The sequence below is a fragment of the Hippopotamus amphibius genome, chromosome 16 (genome assembly GCF_030028045.1).
Source record: "Hippopotamus amphibius kiboko isolate mHipAmp2 chromosome 16, mHipAmp2.hap2, whole genome shotgun sequence".
NCBI lineage: Eukaryota > Metazoa > Chordata > Mammalia > Artiodactyla > Hippopotamidae > Hippopotamus > Hippopotamus amphibius.
In genome coordinates, this window is record NC_080201.1 from 47,816,589 (window position 1) to 47,841,237 (window position 24,649).

At 35.6% G+C, this 24,649-nt stretch overlaps 1 protein-coding gene across 2 annotated transcripts; it reads left to right on the plus strand.

Moving 5' to 3' along the window:
* Positions 1–70: 70 nt before the first annotated feature.
* Positions 71–22,661, plus strand: ZNF529 (zinc finger protein 529). Of its 2 annotated transcripts, none has more exons than XM_057712463.1 (5): positions 71–349; positions 1,444–1,500; positions 12,832–12,925; positions 14,160–14,286; positions 19,335–22,661. In XM_057712463.1, the coding sequence occupies exons 2-5, from the start codon at positions 1,487–1,489 to the stop codon at positions 20,744–20,746; spliced, it is 1,647 nt and encodes a 548-aa protein (XP_057568446.1). In that variant the 5' UTR covers positions 71–349; positions 1,444–1,486; the 3' UTR covers positions 20,747–22,661. The 2 variants fall into 2 exon arrangements, with proteins under 2 accessions (XP_057568446.1, XP_057568445.1); XM_057712462.1 differs by having other exon boundaries at positions 349–482.
* The last annotated feature ends 1,988 nt before the right edge of the window (positions 22,662–24,649 follow it).

The following is a 24,649-nucleotide window of genomic DNA, read 5'->3' on the forward strand; positions in this document are numbered from 1 at the left end:
CTCCCCGGCCCAGGTCTGCTATTACTTCCTCGGCTTGGCCTTTCCTTCCTTCCGCGACCTCCCCTCGCTCGCAGAGGACCATCACCCGGCTTTTCGGCGTCTAGAAGGACATCCAGCTGCACCCCCTCCGCCAAGGGCTAGCGATCATTGCGCCCTGGAACTGCCGGGAGTCTCGGGGCGTGGAGCAGGGGCGAGAGGGTGGTCTCTACAAATGGTGGGGTCCATGCTCCGCTCTAAAGTCTGGATATTTTCGGTGTTGGACTACGTTTCCCACAGGCCCCAGATCCGCGCATGAACTTCGACCTTTGGTTCCCCTTCCGGTGTCGTGATGGTTATTGGGTTATACCTGGTGAGTTGAGGTGACCCAGGTCAAGCTGTGGGAGCGGCTGGCGGTGAGACGATATCAAGTTCGCAGAGCGCCGAAGGGGCTTGTGGAGCCAGGAGTCTGTGTATGCGTGAGCCGCGGATGACCATGGTTGCAGGTGCTATTGTTTGTGACGGCGTCATTGCGCGTGTGTGAGAGCGAGAGCGAGAGTGTGAGCGACGGGGCCCTGGGATGGCGTGACTGGTAGGTACCTCATTGGGCTAGCGGGACTGTCAGTAGGGGCGGAGCCTACTGTGTGAACATGGTTTACTTGAGCATGGTGACGAGGTGTCTGACTCTGTGACCGAGTGATCCTGTAAAATCTCTGTTGTGACTAAGTGTGAATGAAGTGGAGTTTTTCTGTTTTGTTTCAATGAGCTTGTTGAAGTTTGGAGTTTTGTTTTTTTCAGTGAGCTAGGAGTGTGTAAAATTTTTTGTACCTGTGTGTATAAAAGCTGTATCACCATGTCCCCAGTACCCAGCCTAGTGCTTAACACTGAGGGGGGCATTGCTGAAGTGAGTGTTGCCCATCCAGGTCCAACTGTAGGTTTCATGGTTTCCTGGAATGTGTTTCCCTGGATTCTCTTCTGTCCTCACACCATATAGCCATTTGGGTCTAGCTGTAGAGAGATGGCCATCAGAGTGAGTTATGAATTTCACTCCTATAATGAAAATTCCCAGTAGAAAAGTACATACTAAATCAGCAGATTAGAATTTAGGCTTGCACTTGCCTTGAAGACAGGCTTCTGGGAAGACATGAGGGGGAGGGCACAGGTCTAGCATCCCTTCCTGGGTTAAACTCCCTTGGATACATTATGGAGGCCATTTACACCTTTCAGAACCACAGCATTCCCTGAGCTGTGTCCTCTAGAAACTGCTGTGAACTTAGATTCCAGCTTTGGGCATAGGTGATGCTTACCTTTTTCTCTGATACTAGTAAAAGCATTCTAGTTTCACTCTTACTTCCATGTGGTTGTATTTGTGGTGGGTGATGGGTCATGTCTGATGGTGGACAGTGTGTTCACCGCAACACTTAGCCAGTTCAGAGTCTCACAAGTCCCTTCTTCTTGGTCCTGTAGTTCTTCTGCAAGTTCTGAAGTGGAGAGCGTTGCTACTAACTTAATGGCCCATACAAGGTCAGTTCGTGTTTGCTTTCTGTTGTGATATATTTTTGTTTTACAGAGTATAGAATATTTGCTTTCCTTCTTTAAAATTTCCCTACCTAATTGTGACATCAATTTTCCTGGTACATAAGCCTTCCCTTTCCAATTAATAACAGGGATGGGTCCCCTTCTCTTCCAGTGCCTTTCCAAATACCCTTTTCCTTTCCAGTTAATATTCTCATACCCGTTGGGTAAGTCATTCAGTTACCCCATATGCTCTTCTTTCCAAAGGATGGCACAGAAATACAACTCATGGAAGATAAATTAAGGCCTTGTTTTAGAATGTGCTTTGTTAAGGTTAGGCAGAATAACACAGCAGATACCTTTGATTTCCAAACAAAGCAAGTTAGGAAGTGGTTTGATTTCAATCAGTACGTGACAGAGCTGACTTTGACATTTAGGAGTGGGTATATCATTGGAGTTTTGTGAAGAGAGGTATGTGTGTATAAGGGCAGGGAGTTTTTCCAGAGAATCCATGGGGAGTTTTGAGTGGTGACAACCCAAGTCTTGTTTGAGATTTGGCAGTAGGCTTTGTTTCAGATCACATATTGGTGTAGACTGTGATAGGCAGCGTGGTATAGTGGTATTTGAATGTAAAGCAACACTAATGGAAATATAATGAAAGCCACTTATGTAATTTTACAATTTCTGTTGAACACATTTTAAAAAGTAGAAAGAAACAGTTGAAATTAATTTTGATAACGCATCTTATTTGAACCAATATATCTAAAATAGTATTTCAACATATAATAACATAAATAAATTGCAGTATTTTACATTCATATCTTCATACTAAGTTTTAAAAATCTGGCGCATGTTTTATTGTTATAGCACTTCTCAGTTTGGCTGCTAAATTTTCAGTGGTTAAAGTGAAATATACTCACATCAAAACAATAAAATTGTATTTAATTGAAAAACAGTTTATGTTGCTTTTGTATTATAAAAGTAAATTTAAAATTCAGTTCCTTGTTCACACTAGTCATATTTCAAGGAGGTCAATAGTTATCTTTATGTTTTATAATTTCTTGTTATAAAGTGTACATAATAATCACATCATTGCCTTATGGATTTTATGAGGATTGGATACATTAATCTGGGCTTAGCCCTAGACCATTTAATAAATACATTGTACTTAATAAGTCCTCAAGAAAAAAAAAGTTGTTATTGTGTGAAGATTCTAAATATTCTTCATAAATTTCTATAAATGAAGAGTAATGAAAATATAACTTTGATGAGCACTTAAAAGGAATTTTTAACAGCCAGATTTGCAGAAGTCCTAAAATAGACATTCTTAACCTGAGGCAGTTTGATTCCATTGCTCACAAAGGACCACAAATCTGTTGAAATTATGTTCAAAATTACTCTATTATAGAGTTCCTAACTTTTTGTTGTTATGTTTGGTTTTGTTTGCAGAATGTCTGTAACTTCACAGGGTTATATAAGTGTATATAATCTTAAAAACTAAGTTAATTACATTACCTAAATGTGATATAATACCATGCAGATAAATAGAATTAGTCATAAAAAGAAAAATGATTAATATGTATTATTATACAATATTTTTACATAGGAAAAAGAACATTCCAAATTGTTAATATTGTATATGAATCTGTTTTACTAAGATTGCATTTGTAAGCAATTTTGTATATCTAAAATATTAGTTTTTGAATAATAAAGTTATAAAGTTAAGCCATATGTAATAAGCATATACGCTCTACCAGATACATTTCTGCCTCCTTTACACACATTTTCTTATTTAGTCTGAAAACTGCCAACGTCTTAAATTTTGTTAATTCAGGTATGTGAATAGTGAATGTACCCTATTGCATTGGTGTAATACAAGGATGTTCACAAGTTTGTATAAGTAATTTATTTCAGTCACAAATTTCCTTCATGTTCCCACTCATTTTGATCTTTTTGTTCATAATGTTCTTTTTTTAAAAAAATATTTATTTTTTTATTATTGACTGTGTCAGGTCTTAGTTGAGGCAAGTGGGATCTTTGTTTAGGCATGCAGGATCTTTTGTTGTGGCGTGTGAGCTTCTCTCTAGTTGTGGCAGGTGGGTTTTCTCTTCTCTAGTTGTGCGCAGATTCCAAGGCGTGTGGGCTCTGTAGTTTGTGACATGGGGGCTCTCTTGTTGAGGCATGCGAGCTTAGTTGCCCCACAGCATATGGGATCTTAGTTCCCTGACCAGGGATCGAACCTGTGTCCCTGCACTGGAAGGCAGAATCCTTACCACTGGACCACCAGGAAGGTCCCCATAATGTTCTTACACAGAAGGAAAACTTGCTTCCAACTCTGTTAAATCTGTTTTATAGAAATAGCTCTCATATATTTTTGATGATGGAATTAATACAAGTTTGTAGTAAGATATTCAGTTTTTAAGGAACTTATATAGTCAGTAATTACCCATAGTCCCACCATCCAGAATAATCACTCCTAATAACATAATATACATTCTTCTAAAAATTTTCTCTCTAGGTATGTGGGGCTTGTTTGTTTTATTTTTTGGAGATATAACTGACATATAACATTATATTAGTTTCAAGTGAACAACATAATGATTCAATATTTGTGTATAATGCAAAAAGATCACAATAAATCTTGTTAACATTCATCACTACACATCATTATGAGTTTTTTTTTCCTTGTGATGAGAACTTTTAAGATATACTCTTAGCAACTTTCCAATATACACTATAGTACTATTAACTATAGTCATTATGGTAGACATTCATCCCCATGATTTATTTATTTTATAACTAAAAGTTTGTACCTTTTGACCATCTTCACCCATTTTGCCCACTGCTCACCCCTACACCCCCATCTCTGGCAGCCACCAATCTGTTTTCAGTGTCTAGGAGTTTGCCTTTTGGTTTTTGGTTTTTTCGATTCCACATATAAGTAAGATCATACAGTATTTGTCTTGCTCTTACTTATTTCCCTTAGCATAATGCTTTCAGGGTTCATCCATGTTGTCACAAATGGCAAGATTTCATTCTTTTTTAATGGCTGAATAATATTCCATTTGTGTGTGTGTGTGACATTTTTTTTACCCATTCATCCATCTGTGGACACTTAGGTTGTTTCCAGTGCTGCCTGAACATGGGAGTACGTAAATCTTTGAGTTAGTTTTTTAGTTTCCTTAAGATAAATACCCAGAAGTGGAACTGCAGGATCATATGGTATTTTTATTTTTAATTTTTTAAAGGAAACTCCATTCTGTTTTCCATAGTGGCTGCACCAATTTACATTCCCACTTACAGTGCACAAGGATTCCCTTTTTTCCACACCCTCACCAGCATCTGTTTATCTCTTGTCTTTTTTATAATAGCCGTTCTAACAGGTTGAGGTGATGTTTCATTGTGGTTTTGATTTGCATTTCCCTGATGATTAATGATGTTGAGCACCTTTTCATGTACCTGATGGGATTCTGTGTTTTCTTTGGAAAAATGTCTATTCAGATACTCTGCCCATTTGTAACATCAAATTGTTTGGTTTTTTGCTGTTGAGTTGTATGAATTCTTTATATGTTTTGGATATTAACCTTGTATCAGTAATATGATTTGCAAATATTCTCTCCTGTCAGTAGGTTGCCTTTTCATTTTGTTGATGGTTTTTCAGTTTGATGTAGTCCCACTTTTTTTTTTTTTTGCTTTTGTTGCTTTTGCTTTTTTGTGCTAAATCCAAATCACTGTCAAGACTGATGTCAAGTTGCTTACCCACTATATTATCTTCTAAGAGTTTTATGGTTTCAGATTTTATGTTCAAGTCTTAAATCCATTTTGAGTTAATTTCTGTGTAATTTTTGTGCAAAATAGTGGTCTAATTTCATGCTTTTGCATGTGGCTCTCCATTTTCCCAACACCCTCTGTTGAAGAGACTGTCCCTACTACAATGTATATTCTTGGTTTCATTTGTCAAAAATTGACCATAAGTACTTGGGTTTATTTTGGGGCTCTCTATTTTGTTCCATTGGTCTGTGTGTGGTTTTAAAAAAAAATAAACAAAAAACCAATACCATACTGTTTTGATTACAATAGCTTTGTAATATAATTTGGCATCAGGAAGCATGATGCCTCCAGCTGTGTTTTTCTTTCTCAAAATTGCTTTGGCTATTTGGGACCTTTTTTGGTTCCATACAAATTTTAGCGTCATTTTTTCTGTTTCTCTGAAAGATGCCATTGAATTGGAATTTTGATACGGATTACCCTGAATCTGTAGATTGTTTTGGGTAGTATTCATTCTTCCAATCCATGAACATGGAATACCTTTCCATTTATTTATGTCTTCTTCAAATTCTTTCATCAGTGTCTTATATTTTTCAGTGTATAGGTCTTTCACCTTCTTGGCTCAGTTTATTCCTAGGTATTTTATTCTTTTTGATGCATTTGTAAGTGAGGTTGTTTTCATAATTTTTCTTTCTGTGTTCATTATTAGTCCATAGAAATGCAATTTATTTTTTTGTATATTAATTTTGGATCCTGTAACTTTACTAAATTTATTACTTCTAACAGTTTTTTTGGTGGAATCGTGTTTCTTGTATATAATATCATCTACAAATAGTGACAGTTTGGTTCTCTTATCATTTGGATGACTTTTCTTTTTTCTGTTCTCTCTCTGTCTGTCTCTCTCTTTTTTTTAACATAATTGCTTTGGCTAAGACTTGTAATACTGTGTTGAATAAAAGTGGCAAGAGTGGGCATCCTTGTCTTCTTCCTGATTTTGGAGGAAAAGCTTTCAGCTTTTCACCATTAAGTATGATATTTGCTGTGGACTTGTTATAAGGGCCTTTATTATGCTGAGGTATGTTCCCTCTATATCCACTTTGCTGAGAGTTTTTATCATAAATGGATGTTTAATTTTGTCAAATGCTTTTTATGCCTCTCTTGAGATGATCATGTGGGTTTTATCCCTCATTTTGTTAATATGGTGCATCACATTAATTGTTTTGGGGATGATGAACCATTCTTGCATCCATGGAATAAATCCCACTTGATCATGGTATATGCTCCTTTTAATGTATTATTGAATTCAGTTTGTTAATATTTTGTTGAGGATTTTTGAACCTGGGTATGTATTTCTTATTTTGTTTCTGCAAAAAGAATTACATAAATTTGCCATGTAAATGAGGCAGAGTTGCAGTGTTATCACACTTCTAGGCATGTAGGAATAAGTAGAAAGTGCCAGTGGTCACCATGTGATTTGACACATCTAAGTATTCAAAGCTTTGGGGATTACATAGACATCAAATAAACAACTACCAGGGGAATAAATCACAAATTAAGACTGCTGATCAGAGATTCATGGTTTTTTAAGAAGTGGTGGTTTCTTTCAGAGGACATAGGAATGATCTGGGAAATCCAGATATCATACAAGACCTCATTATACAAGTTATACTTGAAAAGACAGTTTTATAGAAACAAATAAATATGCATGTAAGTCTCTGTTGGATAGAAGAACAAGATTAAACCTTTTATGCTCAAATTGTCACATAGTAGATTCTTTAGGTTAGTTATGTGTCTGCAGCTTTGTGTAGAGGGCAAGAAGTTATGTCCTTTCATTTTTGAGAATCTCTGTGACAAATATTAAAGAGGAAAAATTGTAATCTCAAGGCTGGACTCTGAAATGAGTTAACATTACAAGAAAGAACAGACCTGCAAACCTCAAATTTCACTGTAACACAAAGGTGAAACACAAAGGGTTTTTTTTTAAATAAAAAATGAAACAATGGATGTGAAATATTCTTTACCGTTTCATAAATTAGCAGGCAGCTTTTATTAGGCATGATTAGGTGCTTTTTAAGTGGCACTGAAAATGCTTTATGCCTTTTATTTAATTTGATCCAGACAGCAACACTTTGAGGTAGGTCATGTTGTTATTTCCGTTTTACTGATGAGGAAATAAAGGCAATTAAGTGACTTAGTAAAAGGTTACACAATAAGTAACAGCCAAACATAAGATCTGCAAACTGAATTTTGGATGATAGATTTTATATTCTTTATCATGATAGTACACAACCTTCAATCATTTTTAAAATGATTGTCTTGCTGAGTAATTCAGCATAATTTTTTTCTCAACATTTAATATGAACCAGTGTTATCACTGTTAAATACTGCATAGATATTTATAAGATGTAGCTCACCATACTTTAACCTGTGCCTATCCTTAGATATTTAGAATTATCATAAACTGCTCTGATGTAGATCCTTGTAATAGAATTTTGTCTACTTTTTAATCTGTTACTTAAGGAAAAATTTCTAGAAGTTGCATTTATAGGTTAAATATTTATTAAGTGCCTGTAATATGCCAATTTTATTCATGTTACTGGTGTGGATATTAGCATTAAAGAGACATAGTTGAGGACTTCCCTGGTGGCACGGTGGTTAAGAATCCGCCTGCCAAGGCAGGGGACACAGTTTCCATCCCTGGTCTGGGAAGATCCCACATGCCGCGGAGCAACTAAGCCCGTGTGCCACAACTACTGAGCCTGCGCTCTTGAGCTTGCAAGCCACAACTACTGAGCCCACATGCCACAACTGCTGAAGCCCATGCACCTAGAGCCTGTGCTCCACAACAAGAGGAGCCACGGCAGTGAGAAGCCATGCACCGCAAAGAAGAGGAGCCCCTGCTCACCGCTACTAGAGAGAAAAGCCCGCACACAGCAACAAAGACCCAATGCAGCCAAATAAATAAATTAATAAATTAAAAAAAAGAGAGACATAGTTGCTATCCCTTAACTTGTTTATAACTGATAACATAATATAAACTGTTAATAAGACTAAAACTGTGGTAGGGTATGATAATAATTATTAAAGAAGCTGGATGACATGCATGTGAAGTTGATGAGAGAGATCATGGAGACAAACCCAAGGCTGTTAGTTTTTTTACCAACTTATGCTAAAGGCATGGATTGTCAGGGTTTCCCCAATCCATCCTCCGATTTGATGATTTGCTAGGACTCACAAAATCCAGAAAAACTGTTATGCTTTTGTTCATGGTTTATTACAGTAGAAGGATACAGATTAAAATCAGCAAAAAGAAAAGTCCAGGAGAAACTAGATGTAACCTTCTATGGAGTCATACAGACAGCACTAAATTTTCTCAGCAACATTTTGTAACAACACATGTGAAGTAAGTCAGGGAAGCTCACCTGAGCCTTGATGTCCAGAGTTTTTATTGAGAGTGAGTCCCATAGTCATGGAGCAACTGTGTGACTAGGCTTAGCTGCTCAGTCTCAAGCCCATCAGAGGTCAAATTGATACAGTGCATCCCAGGGCCCCTGGCCAACAAAAATAGGTGTTTACCATAAATCACATTTATAGCATAAATTATCTATCTGGCATAGCCCAGGATATTGTAAGGGCTCAGAGATTGTCTCCTAGGAGCTGTTCAAGGACCATTCCTTTCTTTGGAAAGAGCAGGCAGGGTTTGAGTACTCCAGATGCATTGAGTTAATTCTTTACTGTACCCATGAGATATCCATGGACATGAATAGATTTATTTTATAACTTTCATGCTTTAGTAAATTTTGGTAGGTTATAGATTATTTCTAACTTGTCAGCGAACTACCCATGCTCAGATTTCACTCCATAAAGAAGCAATTCTGAGCTACAGAAACAAGAACCAGAGTTAGAACTAGCTTTGTAGTAAGAGGAATATGAATTCAAAACTCAGCTCTGCCACTTTCTGAGTTAATTTTCCTAATTGAGGCATAACTTAGTGTATACTATACAAACCATATTCTAAAGCTGGATTTTTTTTATCATATATGTATATCCATATAACCATTAGACAGCTAAGATATAGCATATTTCCAACACTCCAGGATGCTCCCTTCTATTTCCTTCCAGTCATTACCAACCTTCTTTTACTCCCAACAAAGGTAACCATTATTCTTTTCACTATTACAATAGATAAATTTTAACTAATATGGTAGTTCATATAAATGGAATCATACATTATGGTTTTTTTTTTTTTTTTTTTTCTTTTTTTGGCCATGCTATGTGGCATGTGGGATCCTAGTTCCCCAACCAGGGATCAAACCTGCTCCCCCTGCAGTGGAAGCACAGAGTCTTAACCACTGGACTGCCAGGGAAGTCCCCATTATGTACATTTTTTTTCTGCCCTCATTTGCTGAACCTCATGTTTATGTTTGTTAAGTTTTATTCTTAAGTAATCTTCCACTATAAGAATGTATCTCATTTAATTTTTCCCTACTTCTGTTGATGGACGTTTGGGTTACCAGTTTTAGGACAGTATAAAGAAATGCAGCTATAATAATTCTTTTACATATTTTTCTGGAAAGAAACACTCATTTCTATTGGGCATATACACAAGAGTGGAACTGCTAAATCACAGTATATATGTTGCTTTAGTAGATGTGTCAAATAGTTGCCCAAAGTAAGTGAAATAGTTTACACTCAACAACAAGGGGTTTACAGTTCTAACAAGTAAAAAATGCATAAATTATCTTCTACAATAGGGGTTAACAAGTTTGTTCTTGGTTTTTCATGTTAAGGACAGATATTAAATATTTTAGGCTTTGTGGATTACACAGTCTCTGTCACATCTCAGCTCTGCCATTGTAGCACATAAACAGCTAGAGATGATATGTTTTGTTATATTAATCCTGTTTATCACTTTTCATTCTCTTTATTTGGCCCTGTGGATTCAGATTACCATCTGGATTCATTTCCTTTGCCCAATGCAGCTTTTCTTCTACCTACCTCCTTTGTGTTATTATTGTCAAACATATTACATTTATATATGTTGCAGGCCCAATAATATGTTATGTGTGTGTAATATTTAATATAAATATATGTAATATTTATGTATATGTATACATACAAAAAATTGCTTCATACCGTTGATTTTTAAATCAGTTAAGTGAAGGAGAAGAAATATGCTTGTATACTGTCTTTTATAATTACATAATTACCTTTACTAGTGCTGTTTGTTTTTTCACATGGATACATATTACTGCCTGGGACTTGCTTTCAGCCTAAAGAACTCCCTTGAGTATTTCTTTATGACTGGACTGCTAGCAATTAATTATTCTCTCAGTTATTCTTTATCTGGTAATGTCTTTATTTCATCTTCATTTTTGAAAAACAGCTTTGCTGGATATAGGACTCTTGGTTCAAAGTTTTTTGAGTACTTTGTATGTATATATCATCCCATTGCCTTCTGGTCTCCATTGTTTGTGATGCGATGTCATCAATTAATCTTACTAGGGGTTCACTTGTGACAACTTATTTTACTTTTGTTGCTTTCAAGATTCTCTCCTTTCTTTTCATTTCTCCATTTTTACCATGATTTCTCTATTTGTAGATCTTTGTGCATTTATTCTGTTTGGTGTTCATCGAGTTTCCTGGATGTACAGATTAACATTTTTCAATAAATTTGGGAACTTTTCATCCATTATTTATTTGAATATGTTAAAATGCTCCTTTCTTCTTTTCTGTTACACCTATTACAAGTGTATGCTTAATAGTGTCCAACATTTCTCTGAAGCTCTTTTCATTTTTTTTTTTCCTTTTTTCTTCAGACTGCATGATTTCTTAAGTTTGCTAGTACTTTTTTTCTGCCCAGTTCATATCTACTGTTGAGTTACTCTTGTGAAATTTTCATTTTAGTCATACTTTTCAACTCCAGAATTTCCATCTGGTGATATTAAATAACTTCTATCTCTTCACTGATTCTTTATTTGATATGACATTGTGATCATACCTTCATTGACTTTAAGCATGGTTTCCTTTGTTTATCTGAACATATTTATAATGGCTGCTTTGAAGTCTTTATTAACTATGGTTGCTTTCACAGGCAGTTTCTTTTGTCTGCTGGGTTTTGGCTTTGGTGCTTTTGGTTTATGGGTCATATTTTTCTATTCCTTCACCTGTCTCGTTTGTGGAAAATAGATATTTTATTTATTTTAAATTTTATTTATTAATTTATTTTTGGTTGCATTGGGTCTTCGTTGCTGCGCACAGGCTTTCTCTAGCTGCAGCGAGCAGAGGCTACTCTTCATTGCGGTGTGCGGGCTTCTCAATGAGGTAGCTTCTCTTGCTGTGGAGCACGGGCTCTAGGTGCATGGGCTTCAGTAGTTGTGGCTCTCAGGCTCTAGAAAGCAGGCTCAGTAGTTGTGGCACAAGGGCTTAGTTGCTTCGCGGCATGTGGGATCCTCCCAGACCAGGGATCGAACCCCTGTCCCCTGCCTTGGCAGGAGGATTCCTAACCACTGCACCACCAGGGAAGTCCCAAACAGATGTTTTAGATAGTTGTTGCAACTCTGGTACTTTTGTCTATTCCCCCTCTGCAGGCTTGTTATTGTTATTTGCTTTCTTGTTTAGTGACTGGCTAGATTAATCAAGTGAAATCTATCTCCCCCATAGTGTAAATCTTTGATGTTGCTCCTTGGGGTATAGACTTGACTATTACCACAGTCATCCTTGGATGACAGTGGTTTTGACAAGGCTGTCTTTGAGTGTCTCTTTACCTGACCCCACCAAGCTGTGGTCCACTAATTAGGATCCACTAATTGTGACTGATGGCACTATTGTTTTCAGTAATGCCTTGGGGTTACACTGCTTTACACTGACTTGACTGAAATCAAGTCAGTGTTTGAGATTTGTTCTGACAATAGGAAGGGCTCCCCAAGTATCTTTCTCTGATCCTTTCTGACAAACTAGCCAGTCTACATTTATCTCCAATGAATTTTTCAATATTCTCCCAATAGCCTTTCACCAAGATTTCTACTATTTTTGAGAATGTCCTTACCCTTGAACTTCTCCACACTGTTGCAAATGGAAGCAGTTCCTTTGGAGAGGGATATGGAGGGGATTGGGCAGCAGTCCTAGGTTTCAGCTTGCCTCTCTTGGTATAGAACTCGTGCCCCATAAGCCAAGGCAAAGACAATTGGAACCCCAGTATTCTCAGCAGTGCCACACCCAAGGTACAGCCTACAATTCTTGTGTGGCTACTAGGCAGAAGAAAATCTCCATCCCTTAGTTGCATTTGCCTGAGCAACCAGCAGCTGGGGGCAGAATGAGAAGTGCTGATGTCCTATTCCTCCCAGAAAGATAGTTATCTGACTGGGAGCAGGGCTTGAGGAGTTGTGAGGAAGTTTGTGTCCCTGACTATACTAGTTTGGAATGGAATCTTTTTCTCACTAGGATGGGATGGGCAAGGAAGGGTGCTGGATAGGTTAAGATACTGCAGACTTTTACAGCTCTTAATAAGTTTTAGTAGATTTACAAATACTTCTTCATTTGCTCTATGTTTTTATATATAATTTTCACCAGTTTCAATGGGGAGCATGTCCGTGGAGCTCCTCATGCTGTCATACCAGAAGTGGAAATCCCGGATCAATTCTTTACAGTTCTAACCATGGACCATGTAAGTTGCTATTTCTCTCTCCTGTGTGAACATTTCATTTATCTGAATATTCCAAGAAAACAGCCCTAAGAGCCTGCCCCACATCCCCATGAAAATCCCCATTTTCACTTTCTAGTGAGAGCTGGAGTCAAACAGTACACTGTACCTCCTGTGTGCCCATCCTCCAAATAATGTTCAACATTCCTATGTGTTCAGTGTTTTCTTCAGAGTGGCTATAGGGTAGAAATGGAATCCCTAGATGGAGGCATTTACCATCCTTTTTTATACTCTTGGGTAGAGAAAAAGAGCAAATGGAGCCATTTGATGACATATGGGCAAACTCTGTACTTCTGAACAGACCTGTTTTTCCAGGTAAACTGGATTTGATGTTGATTAGTTTCAGTCAGACATAAATAGTAGATTATTGTAGATTTCATAACTGGAGAAGACCTTACCTAACCTATATGTCTAAATATAATTAAGGCTGATATATTTTCACCAAGCAGACTACTCTGTAGCCACTAAAAAGCATTTAATAAATAATTTTTCATTAGAAGTTATAATTCTTATATAATGTGAAACGGTGATTAACAGTAATGAACTTGGGACTGTAAGAAACTTTAAAATATTGTTCATATCCCATTTTCTAGGCTAGATATTTTTCCTGTACAGAGGAACGAGGATGTAGAAATTCACTATTATTGATAATTCATGCAGCAGGCACGTAGCATGCAATGTTCATATATACACTATTTCTTTTAATTTGTAAACTGATTATTTTGTTTATTTCCAGACATGCTTGGCTAAGAAATCCCATAGCATGCAGGAAGATTTCTCTGAATCAAAAGGATTCTTTAAAGACCTATAGATAGTCTGGTTTGGAAGCATTAATTTCCTTACTTCCCATACCATAGGCTTGTACCGCTGGCTGATGTACTTACTATTTAGACCCCTTCCTCTAATGCAATTCTTGTGTTTTGTTTTTTTTTAATTTATATTATTGAAGTATCGTTGATTTACGTTGTGTTAATTTCTGTTGTATAACAAAGTGATTCAGTTATACAGATATATATACTTTTTCATATTCTTTTCCATTATGGTTTATTACAGGATGTTGACTATAGTTCCCTGTGCTACACAGTAGTCCCTTGTTGTTTATCCATTCTATGTATAATAGTTTAATTCAATTCTTTATTTCTTATCTTTTACTCAAAAATGTTTCCTCCTGTTTTACTTTTGTGGTTTGTTGTTTCAGGAATCGGTGACATTCAGGGATGTGGTCATTAGCTTCTCTCAGGAGGAGTGGGAATATCTGGATTCTGCTCAGAGGGACTTGTACTGGGATGTGATGATGGAAAATTACAGCAACTTGGTCTCACTGGGTAAATTTAGCTGTTCACATAATTTAGAATATGTTCTATAGATAGCAGTTGACATTCAGTGAACTCAAAGCTGTCTTTTTAGAAACTAGATGAATTTCTTCTCCCAGTTTCCAAAGGCATGGATTAAGCATGGTATTGGAGATGACACTTCCATTAAGCATCTTCATCATTCTTCATGTAATTTCTATGAAGTCCCTTCTCAGTCTCTTATAATTTCTACCTTCCCTGATACCCAGGGAGCTGGATTTGACTTCTAGGATACATACAGTGTATCCTTTGAGATATCTATTATATTGTGTTTGAGCCCAGAATTACTATAAGTTCTTTATATTATTTTCTTCTGGGAGAACGGCTAAGATACTGTATCCTGAGTTGTTATGATTAAAGAATCTGTATAATTTATATTGTTAAATTGGCAAATAGAAATCATATTCATTGCCTGACACAAGTACTGTCTTACACCTGCTATGAGGTTAAAGAACTTTGCATTTAACGTTAAGTCAGTATTCCAGCAAGGACCTTTTCTCTCAGCTCACATAGTTCTTGCCTTGTACCAGACCCTGTTTTAAGCCCTTTTAATATGCTGAGTTATCTAATTCTATAACCCTATGACATAAATACTACTTGCATTATTGTTCTTTGAAGAAATTGCTAAGACAAGGAGTATTTAGGCTATCTCTCCAGGGTTACATAGCCAATTAGTGTCAGAAGCAGGTTTTCTTACCCAAACAGTCTGGCACCAAAGTTGATATTCTTCTTTTTTTTTTTTTTTTAATTTATGTATTTATTAATTTTTTTATTTTTGGCTGTGTTGGGTCTTTGTTGCTGTGCACGGGCTTTCTCTAGTTGTGGTGAGCGGGGGCTACTCTTCGTTGTGGTGTGCTGGTTTTTCACTTCGGTGGTTTCTCTTGTTGCGGAGCTCCACTCTAGAGCGCAGGCTGAGTAGTTGTGGCGCACGGGCTTAGTTTCTCCGCGGCATGCGGGATCTTCCCAGCCCAGGGCTCGAACCCGTGTCCCCTGCATTAGGCAGGCAGATTCTTAACCACTGAGCCATCAGGGAAGCCCCCAAAGTTGGTATTCTTAACTGTTACAACATACTGCCTCTCAAGGGAAAGAGCATGGGTTTAAATAAAAGAAGACATTTCTTTACCTATCTGGTCTCTTTATACTTCGTGATTCTATGGTCACTCTAAGGTGAATGTTCTTTCAATCTTCTCTTATTTCTCTTCCCTGAAGTCTTTCATTTCAACCTCATTTATTAAAAACTTAACCAATTATCAAAAGTAATTTTTTTTTTAGAATTGGTTATAATTTTTATGTGTTTTTATATATTATGTTACATTTCTTTGTTGTAAGCAGGGTGTTCCATTTCCAAGCCAGTTGTGCCTACCTTATTGGTGGGAGGAAAGTTGCTCTGGAGGGTTGCGAGGGATATGACAAGTAAACAGGGCCAGGTGAGTGAGGGCTTGATGAAGCAAGGAAAGCCATCACCAGAGTAAAATGCCCAGACTGTCCAAGAGGAGATGTTTGGAAGGAACTCCCTTTAAACCCCTGTGGGGAAAAATGCCTGATACTTGAGGAAGCAAGTTAAGATCTTCCCCAATTCAACCAACATTTCCCCGAGTTCCTCTTGTATTTAGACTTAAATAAATGTCTTCACTGACAAAAAACAGACAAACAAAAAAAACCTTGGCCATTTATATAATCAACACTTAATCAGTGTCTACACTAAAACAGATATGGTGTTAGCCCTGTAAGCAGTGGTAAGAAAGACTAATACAGATATTGCTGTCATGGAATTGACATACTAGTAAGTGAGCTATATAATAAATAGGTAAATAAATGATTAGAAAGTGTATCACAGATAGTGATATGTGCTATGAAGAAAAGTAAGCAAAATAAAGGGAAAGAATGATGAGAAATAACTAATTCAGATATTATGGTCAGAAAGGGATCTCAATGGTCTTATTTGAGCATTTTATGAATATACAGTTCCTTATCAACAATTCACCTAATGTTTTTTACAACTGAAAACCTTCATTTAAATCAATGTTTTACTAAGTCCATCATTCCTTCTAATATATTTAATTAGTTACCCTCATGCTACTTGATAAACTTGAAACCTAATGGGAAAGGCAGCAAGTGTGATTACATTCTTTATATGATTGTAAATAATTAGCCACCTCAAATGGTGCACTTGAAGTTTTCTGACCTCTTATTTATGTATCATTATGGACTTGTTGATTTTCATTGGTCTAATATACTTTAGCTCATCATAGTCTTTGATTGTTGATGCCTAGCTGTATAAATTCTGAGTAACTCCTTACAGATTTTTGTGTCCCTTTGACTTGATTCTTTATTCTTTGAATTTATTATTGCTTTCTGAAGCTTTTCCAGGCTCACCCTATATCTTCCCTATCCCAGACCAGACACCTGAATTGGTTAAAAGTGAGTTCTTCTGGTCTTCCATGTTTTATGTGTTTTGTTCCTTTTTAAAAAATACTAGGTATAAATTTTTAGTTGTTTAGTTAACATGTTTTAGTACACAAAGTATTTTTTCCCCTCTTTTGATTCTTGTATTGTCAAAGTGGTGGTCTCCTTCAGATGACTTCTGTGTCTTTTTGGCATGACTCATTAATATTATAAAACATTCTTGCTTCTGTCACAACAATCAAGGGCACATCTTCTACCTTGCCTACTCCAGGTCATGACTCAGGTCTTTAGTTTAGGAACCCTTGTTCATTACCTGGTTTATTGCCACAACCTGGGCAATAGGCATGCTTATGATTTTTTGTTTCATGGGAAGTAAGTCTTTGACAATTTTATCTCTTTCTACCAAACTGTTCTTTTTTCAACTTCTATGGCTTTTGAGGTTTTAAGTATTTATTTACCTATAAAATAATTCATAAGTCAATATTTTCAAATTGATTAGTATAGGAGTCTTAAAACATTTAAAAAATATCCTCTGTGATGGTTCTTTCACTTGTCATTTACTTACATTTGTTGATTATATTCTTTATATGTTCTCTAACTTGTCACATTCTGATTCTATATTTATTGAATTCTCTCACCTTTTCTATAAGTCACTTTGTCCTTTTCTGTCTTCTTGAGTGGGATGTATACATTAGTTGTTTCCATTCTTTCATTTTTAGTAAGATAAGGGTCTAAATCCTTACTTTCTATGTGACTAATGTCGAGTTTCATAGAGTTTTAACATGTAATATTTTCAATGCCACCATTCTCTGAAAGTTTTGTAATTTCAGTTACATTTCCATAATAACTAAATATTTATGTGATAGAAAGCATCTTCATTTCTAAGTGGAAGTGCTTTTAATTTACTGATACTGGCATTCATTTGTGATTTTATTGTTTTAGTCAAATAATGATGTTTGCATTATTTCATTTTAATTATATATAATTCAGTCACAGGAAATTATTTTTGCCCTTTACCATGCAATGTGTATCAGTCACTTTGGATTTTCCTCAGGTTGTTCCCTCATCTGATTGCCAATCTCCAGCTAGGTCCAACAGATTCTTTGTTACAAAGTGCCTTATACTCTTGCCCACCTCCACCACCTTTTACATATCATTCTGTTACCAAATTCTCCTTTTCAGCCACAGGTTTACTCAGAATTGCATAAGCTTTAAAATATGGTATATACACCTATTATAATATCTAAAATATTCTGATACTTTTTTAGGCAGTATAGCAGTGGCTAGCATTGAGTATAGGAAAATGGAAAGGACAATCTGGGAAAGAGCATGAAGGAAAACATTTAAATATAGACTAGGATTTCAGTAGAACAGATGAATAGTAGTGAAAATGCTACTGAAGAGAACAGAAGTAAATAAAACACCATCTTTACTGGGATAAAGAAACTGATAGTTCTGCATAGGAGGAAATTAATCAGTGATGGGGATAATATGCATAGGTGTAGAGGCAATTGGAAAACAATCATTTTAAACACTCACTATTATATATATGTATGTATCTTACTAAATTATAAATTTCATATGTATAAATTTATATATATATATAATCACTGTAGTATAGTGTGAGGTTTTAAAGGCATGGTGGCATGCTGTAACTCTTAAACTATTCTTATAGTTATATAATTATTTTTATAATTGTATAATTGACTTATATTTGTAATGGCTTTTATTCTCACATTCCTTCTAACCAGTGATTTGCTTTTCCTATAATTGTCAACTACTATGACCCTGGGGCTTGCTATTCAGTGGCACATAAAGAGAATGATTGTGTCCTTTTAGAGTTTAAGGAATAAGGAAATAAACAGTATGATAACAGAGAAAATTACTGATTACACAATGGAAAAATGGGTATGAGGACAAGGAACAAGATATTGGAATAGAGACATAGATATGAACTTACTTAGAGTCAGCTAGTACATCATTTCAGAGGGTGGTAACTTTTAGACCTGGACAATGAAAAGGAGGTAGTATATAAGGATTCCATTTCTGAGAAATGAAACATCTTGTGGGTATCTCTACATGATAGGAAATGTGGTTTGATGCAGGAGGTGAAAAAAGATTAGGTGAAAGGGGATAATGGATTAAAATGCTGTCTTACAAGCAGCACCGTTATCCATGGTAAAGTATTGGGATTGTATTGTAAAAAAAGAACAAAAAATACCAGGAAATTGTTAGTATGTATAGATTATCTACTTTTGATCTGTATTTGCAGTATCTCTACAAGATACTGATGACTAAATTCCACATCTACAGATGTTGATTCAGTGCATCTGGATTAGTTCATGCACATCATTACTTGACAGGCTTACTATGTGATGATCAACACCAAAATTTCAGACCCACTGACTTAATCCACCTCTCTTATCACAAACCTCACAACCTTATGTTATGCTCTTATCATTCTCTGAGTTCTCTTTACTGTAACTCAAACTTCATAACAGTATTTTAATCATTCACTTATACTGTGAATTACTTTGTTTTTCTACTGTGCATTTTATAACTATTTTATCTTTGTGACACATGAGAAAAGAAATTTTTTTTTCCCTTTCTTTCAGACTTGGAATCCAAGTATGACAAAAAGACTTTATCAGTAGAGAAGGACATTATTGAAAGAAAAGATTATCAGTGTGAAGTAACAGAGAGTAGTAAATTAGTTGGCCTTGAGAACTCCATTTTCAGAAATGATTGGCATGGCAAAAGGAAGACTGAAGTACAAAGACCTGAAGTGGGATATTTCAGTCAAATGAAAATCATCTCTGAAAAAGTACCCAGTTACAAAAATCATAAATCTCTTATATTACATCAGAGAATTCACGATAGTGAGAAGCCCTTTGAATATAAGGAATATGGGAAGGTCCTTAGTTGTGACTTAAACTTTGATGAATATGAGAAAATATATACTGGTGAGAAAACCTCTGAATATAGTAGATACTGGAAAATGTTTGGAGTAGATGACCCACATACCCTACAACTGAATATTCATACTGGTGTGAAACTTTGTAAATGTATGGAATGTGGGAATGCATTTCATTTTTATGAAGACCTTAGTGTACACTGTGATGATCAGAAATGCTACAAATGTAAGGAATATGGAAGGACTTTTAGAAGAATTGAAGAAATCACTTCACTTCAAAGAATTCATGATGGTGAGAAACCCTATGAATGCATTTTCTGTAGGAAATCCTTTAGAATGCATGTACAACTTACTAGACATCAGAAAATCCATACTGATGAGAAACCTTACAAATGTATGGAATGTGGCAAGGACTTTAGATTTCATTCACAGCTGACTGAACATCAGAGAATTCATACTGGTGAGAAACCATACAAGTGTATGCAATGTGGAAAGGTCTTTAGAATTAGTTCACAGCTTATTGAACATCAGAGAATTCATACTGGTGAGAAACCTTATGCATGTAAAGAATGTGGGAAGACTTTTGGGGTCTGTAGAGAACTTGCTCGACATCAGAGAATTCATACTGGTAAGAAACCCTATGAATGCAAGGCATGTGGGAAGGTCTTTAGAAATAGTTCATCCCTGACTAGACATCAGAGAATTCATACTGGTGAGAAACCATATAAATGTATGGAATGTGGGAAAGCTTTTGGAGTAGGTAGTGAACTTACTCGACATCAGAGAATTCACAGTGGTCAGAAACCTTATGAATGTAAAGAGTGTGGAAAGTTCTTTAGACTTACGTCAGCCCTTATTCAACATCAGAGAATTCATAGTGGTGAGAAACCTTATGAATGTAAGGTATGTGGGAAGGCCTTTAGACACAGTTCAGCCCTTACTGAACATCAGAGAATTCATACTGGAGAGAAACCTTATGAATGCAAGGCATGTGGGAAGACCTTTAGACATAGTTCATCCTTTACAAAACATCAGAGAATTCATAATGGTAAGAAAGCCTACGAATGTAAGGAATGTGGGAATGCCTTTAGTGTGGGCCGGCAACTTACTTGATATTGGAACAAGTTATACTGGTGAGAAGTCTTGAATGAAAGACATATATAAAGCCCTGTTATTTTCTGAGTTTCACTGGAAAAATCTGTGTATTTAATTAGAAGTTATTGAGGAGATTAAATCTCTCTTAAATCTATTTCCAGACTTTATGGCCACTCTAGAAGTAGAATTGTTCATTCATAAGTGATATATACTTTCAGCTTTCTTCAGTGTCACCAAGTATTTTTCTTTTTTATATCAATTAACATTCTGAATATGCTTTTATACAGGATGGTCCCTGTTAATCCATTTCATAAATGCATGGGAAATATATTTCCCTAATTAGTAACTATTTGAGTTATTTTCACATGAGTTTCTTGTCCAGGGATGCTTTGCTTACAGTTACTTTTGATGTTTGTGTTTTTATTCTTTTGGCTGTTTATTGTTTTTGGCTTACTGATTTGTAATATTGCTCAAATATATCTTTTGCATTCTAATTTTCTGCTTGTTATATATGGCATACTTCTCCAGAGAATTAGAAATCCCAGATACTATGTGGTTTTAAAGTCTTGTGGCCCTGCAAGGTGTTTGTGCAGATTTGTTTTGTTTTGATTTTGCTTTAATGGTAGATATTTAAACTTTCCATTGTCATCAAATACCTTAGTTCTTTTTGAATTTCTGTTTTGTTTTGACACAACGGATTTCCCTAAATACCTCCTGCAACATAATTCCTTTAAGGAACCTTTTCACCTCTAGGCAATAGCAGTCAGGATCCAAATGAAATGAGCATTTTAAATATTTTCTGAATATTCTAACCCAATTTTATCAGTCTCTTAAATTTGTTAAGCAGCTATAAAAGGAGGGGAAAATGTACCGCTACTGCAATGATTAGAAATTGATCACTAAAATTAAGAGGGTTTACAATGCTACTATTATCATGGCTTTCATTGGGTTTTGTATCTATTTATAATCTTCTCTTTATTCCCTTCAGTGTTGTCTTACTGTGTTTTGGCAGTTGGACAATCAGGAGGCCTTTGATTTTAGCAATCTCAGCTGACTTAGGGAAAAAAAGGCAAAAAAAAAAAAGAAAGAAAGAAAAGAAAATGATACAGGTTAATAAGGTTGCAAATCTTAGCTGCCCATCATCTCTTTCTTAGGACAGTTGACCTGGTTATATAATCAAAGTGATCAAAAGCCACTGGTTATTAATGTTTATAAGAAAATTTACCTGTTATATTTACATACATTTATGTGACCATCCATTAGATTTTAATTTTTGAGATTGGTGTCTTGCCCAGTTTTGCATGATCAGCAGTAGTAAGCTGTTTTCTCATTTGGTATATTGAGCTATGTTTTCTTTAAATATTCCTTATTAGCATTTTATTTAAGTTAGCAGTTATTAAAAGTGTGTAACTGATAGATAATTCATGTCCTACAGAGTAAAAGAATGGGTCGCTGTTGTTAACCTTTTTATTAGGATACTTTCTACTTCATATCTTTGAAATAGTTCAATTGTATTATAATTATTAATGTTGTTATTAATAGCTCACTCTACTTACTGAGCTGTCATGTGACCACACTGTTGATTTGCTTTTCTATCCTACTCTACCTGGTTATTCTGAGTTAATCAATGCTGATTAATTTCCCTCTTCTTGGGTAGTACTTAAGAACTACTTGCTCTACACTTCTTTGTGTGTTTTTAATATTTTTTGCTTGCTTGAATTAAAACAATGAGCTATCTAAACCTTATATATGGACTTAAATTAATGACAGAAATAAAATAACCATGTGTCTTGACACTTATTTTTTGAAACATTAATGAATTAATGAAAAAAAAATACAACACATCCTTATTGTCTCCCTTATTTGTAATTACAGCTACATTTTGGTCACATTACATTAACATTTTTCTTTGAAATTTCTTATGAACTCCTGTCATTTCACAGACTGCTAATACAATAAACCAAAATGTAATTGTTGTTAACTGTTGTTTTTGGTACTTTTTCTTGGTGCTAAATTGATAAAACTTTATTCCTTTCCATTTCCATTTGCTCCTTTATCCTTTCCACATTTTCCTGAGCCTATTTGGAAGCTTTGGTTTTTTCCCCCAAATACAAGGGGATGTTCCAGACTGACCTATCCTGTTTATTGCTATCCTGAAATGTGAAATTAGCTACCCCAAAGAAGGAATTCTGTTTCAGTTTAATGGTGAAGAATTCTAATTAATAACTGTAAATGGAATGAACAAAATAGGAAATCACCATAATAATAGTGGTAATTATATACAAAATTCACTGATGGATGGTAAAATTTGAAGGTGAACGTATAAGGAAAAAATGGGATATTAGAATTGTCTCAAAGTATTTAATTGTCTCCCAAGGGTTTAATTACAAATATAAAACATTACATACACTCCTTTAACCAAGTAATCACCAATAATGAGACACTGGCATCAAGGTGATGCACTAAGAAGGGCAAATACTTGGGTAGTATTCTTACCAAAACATGCATAACTATGTTCTAATAATGAGGGAACTGCAGGCATACCCAAAATGCAGAACCTTTTGTAAAATAACTTGCCCAATACTGAAAGTGTTCATAACCTTTCTTGGTCATGAAAGGCAAGGAAACTAAATATAATGCAGGATTGTGGATTCAATTTTTAGAAAATTAGTGGAGAAAACTTGATGAAACCCAATCAAAGCCTGTCACTTGATTGATAGTATTGTTCTCAATGTTGATGTCCTGGTTTTGATCATTATACTATGGTAAAGTAAAATGTTAGTATTAGACAAACTGGGAGAAGGGTGTATGGAAACTCTGTAGTCTTCCTGCAATTCTTAAGCATAGATTTTTTTTTTTTTTTAAATACTCTGTTTTCAGTCAACATGGGAATAATAGAGGCTGGATTTACCTTCCTGCCTAAAATAACAAAACACTAGATAAAATATGAGAAAGAAAGGTTTTCAGACATTGGACACCAGGCAACACAATGGTAATGCCTGACAAAGTATAAACAGATGTCATCCATACACTTGACCCAGCTTACTGCCAGGAGAGCATTTCCACATCTCAGCAATGGGAAGGGGAATACAAGGGCAGCTTTGTAATCTCTCTAAGTAGACAAGATGGAGCTGAGAGTCCAGGGAAGCAGTGATGGCTAGAGTCTGCAAAGCAGACTATTGAGCCAAGTTCTAATCAGTGCATGGGATCAAGAAGACCCCTGAGACCAGGAAAAGGAATGCTTAAGAGCACAGGTAATCCTTGGAGCTCACACAGAGCGAGGAATAGTTTGTGTCCTCATCAACAAGAGTGGTAAACCTTGTAATTTACAGGGCACTGGTTAGATTACTCAGAAAGCTACTGCCTCAGCAGAGAGGCAAGTTAGCACTAGATTAAGGCTTTCCTTGTCCCACCTAGCAGAGCTTAAAGCAAATCTTGAACAAACTGTTTCCAGCTAACATAAATATATTCCAGAACGAAGTTTGAGTATATTTATAGAAATGCAAAAATACCAAGCACATTGAAGGTAACTTTCATAATGTCTGTAGTAAAATAAATTTTACTGGAAGTGTAAATAATTACTATACATGACCATAATAAGGGGAAAAATCAATAGAAACACAACCAAAAATGACAAAAATAGATTCTGTATTAGATAATAGATACTGACAGTAAAAATATCATAACTATATTCTACATGTCCAACAACGAAGAGAGATTGATCACGTTAAGTACCAATGTGGAAAATATTTAAAAGACCCAAACAAATCTAGAGGTAAAAACAACATCTGAAACTTAAAAATACAGTTACTAGGATTAATAGATTAAACACTGCAAAAGCAAGCATTAGTAAAACTTAAAGACATGGCAATAAAAACTATACAAATTGAAACAGAAAAACTGAGGAAATAAGAGTATTAG

What these genes read in the sequence shown, in the direction of transcription:
- ZNF529 (XM_057712463.1), top strand. An exon ending in CAGTTCTAACCATGGACCAT is followed by an intron (nt 12,926 to 14,159) that starts GTAAGTTGCTAT and finishes TTGTTGTTTCAG; the next exon opens with GAATCGGTGACATTCAGGGA. An exon ending in CAGCAACTTGGTCTCACTGG is followed by an intron (nt 14,287 to 19,334) that starts GTAAATTTAGCT and finishes CCTTTCTTTCAG; the next exon opens with ACTTGGAATCCAAGTATGAC.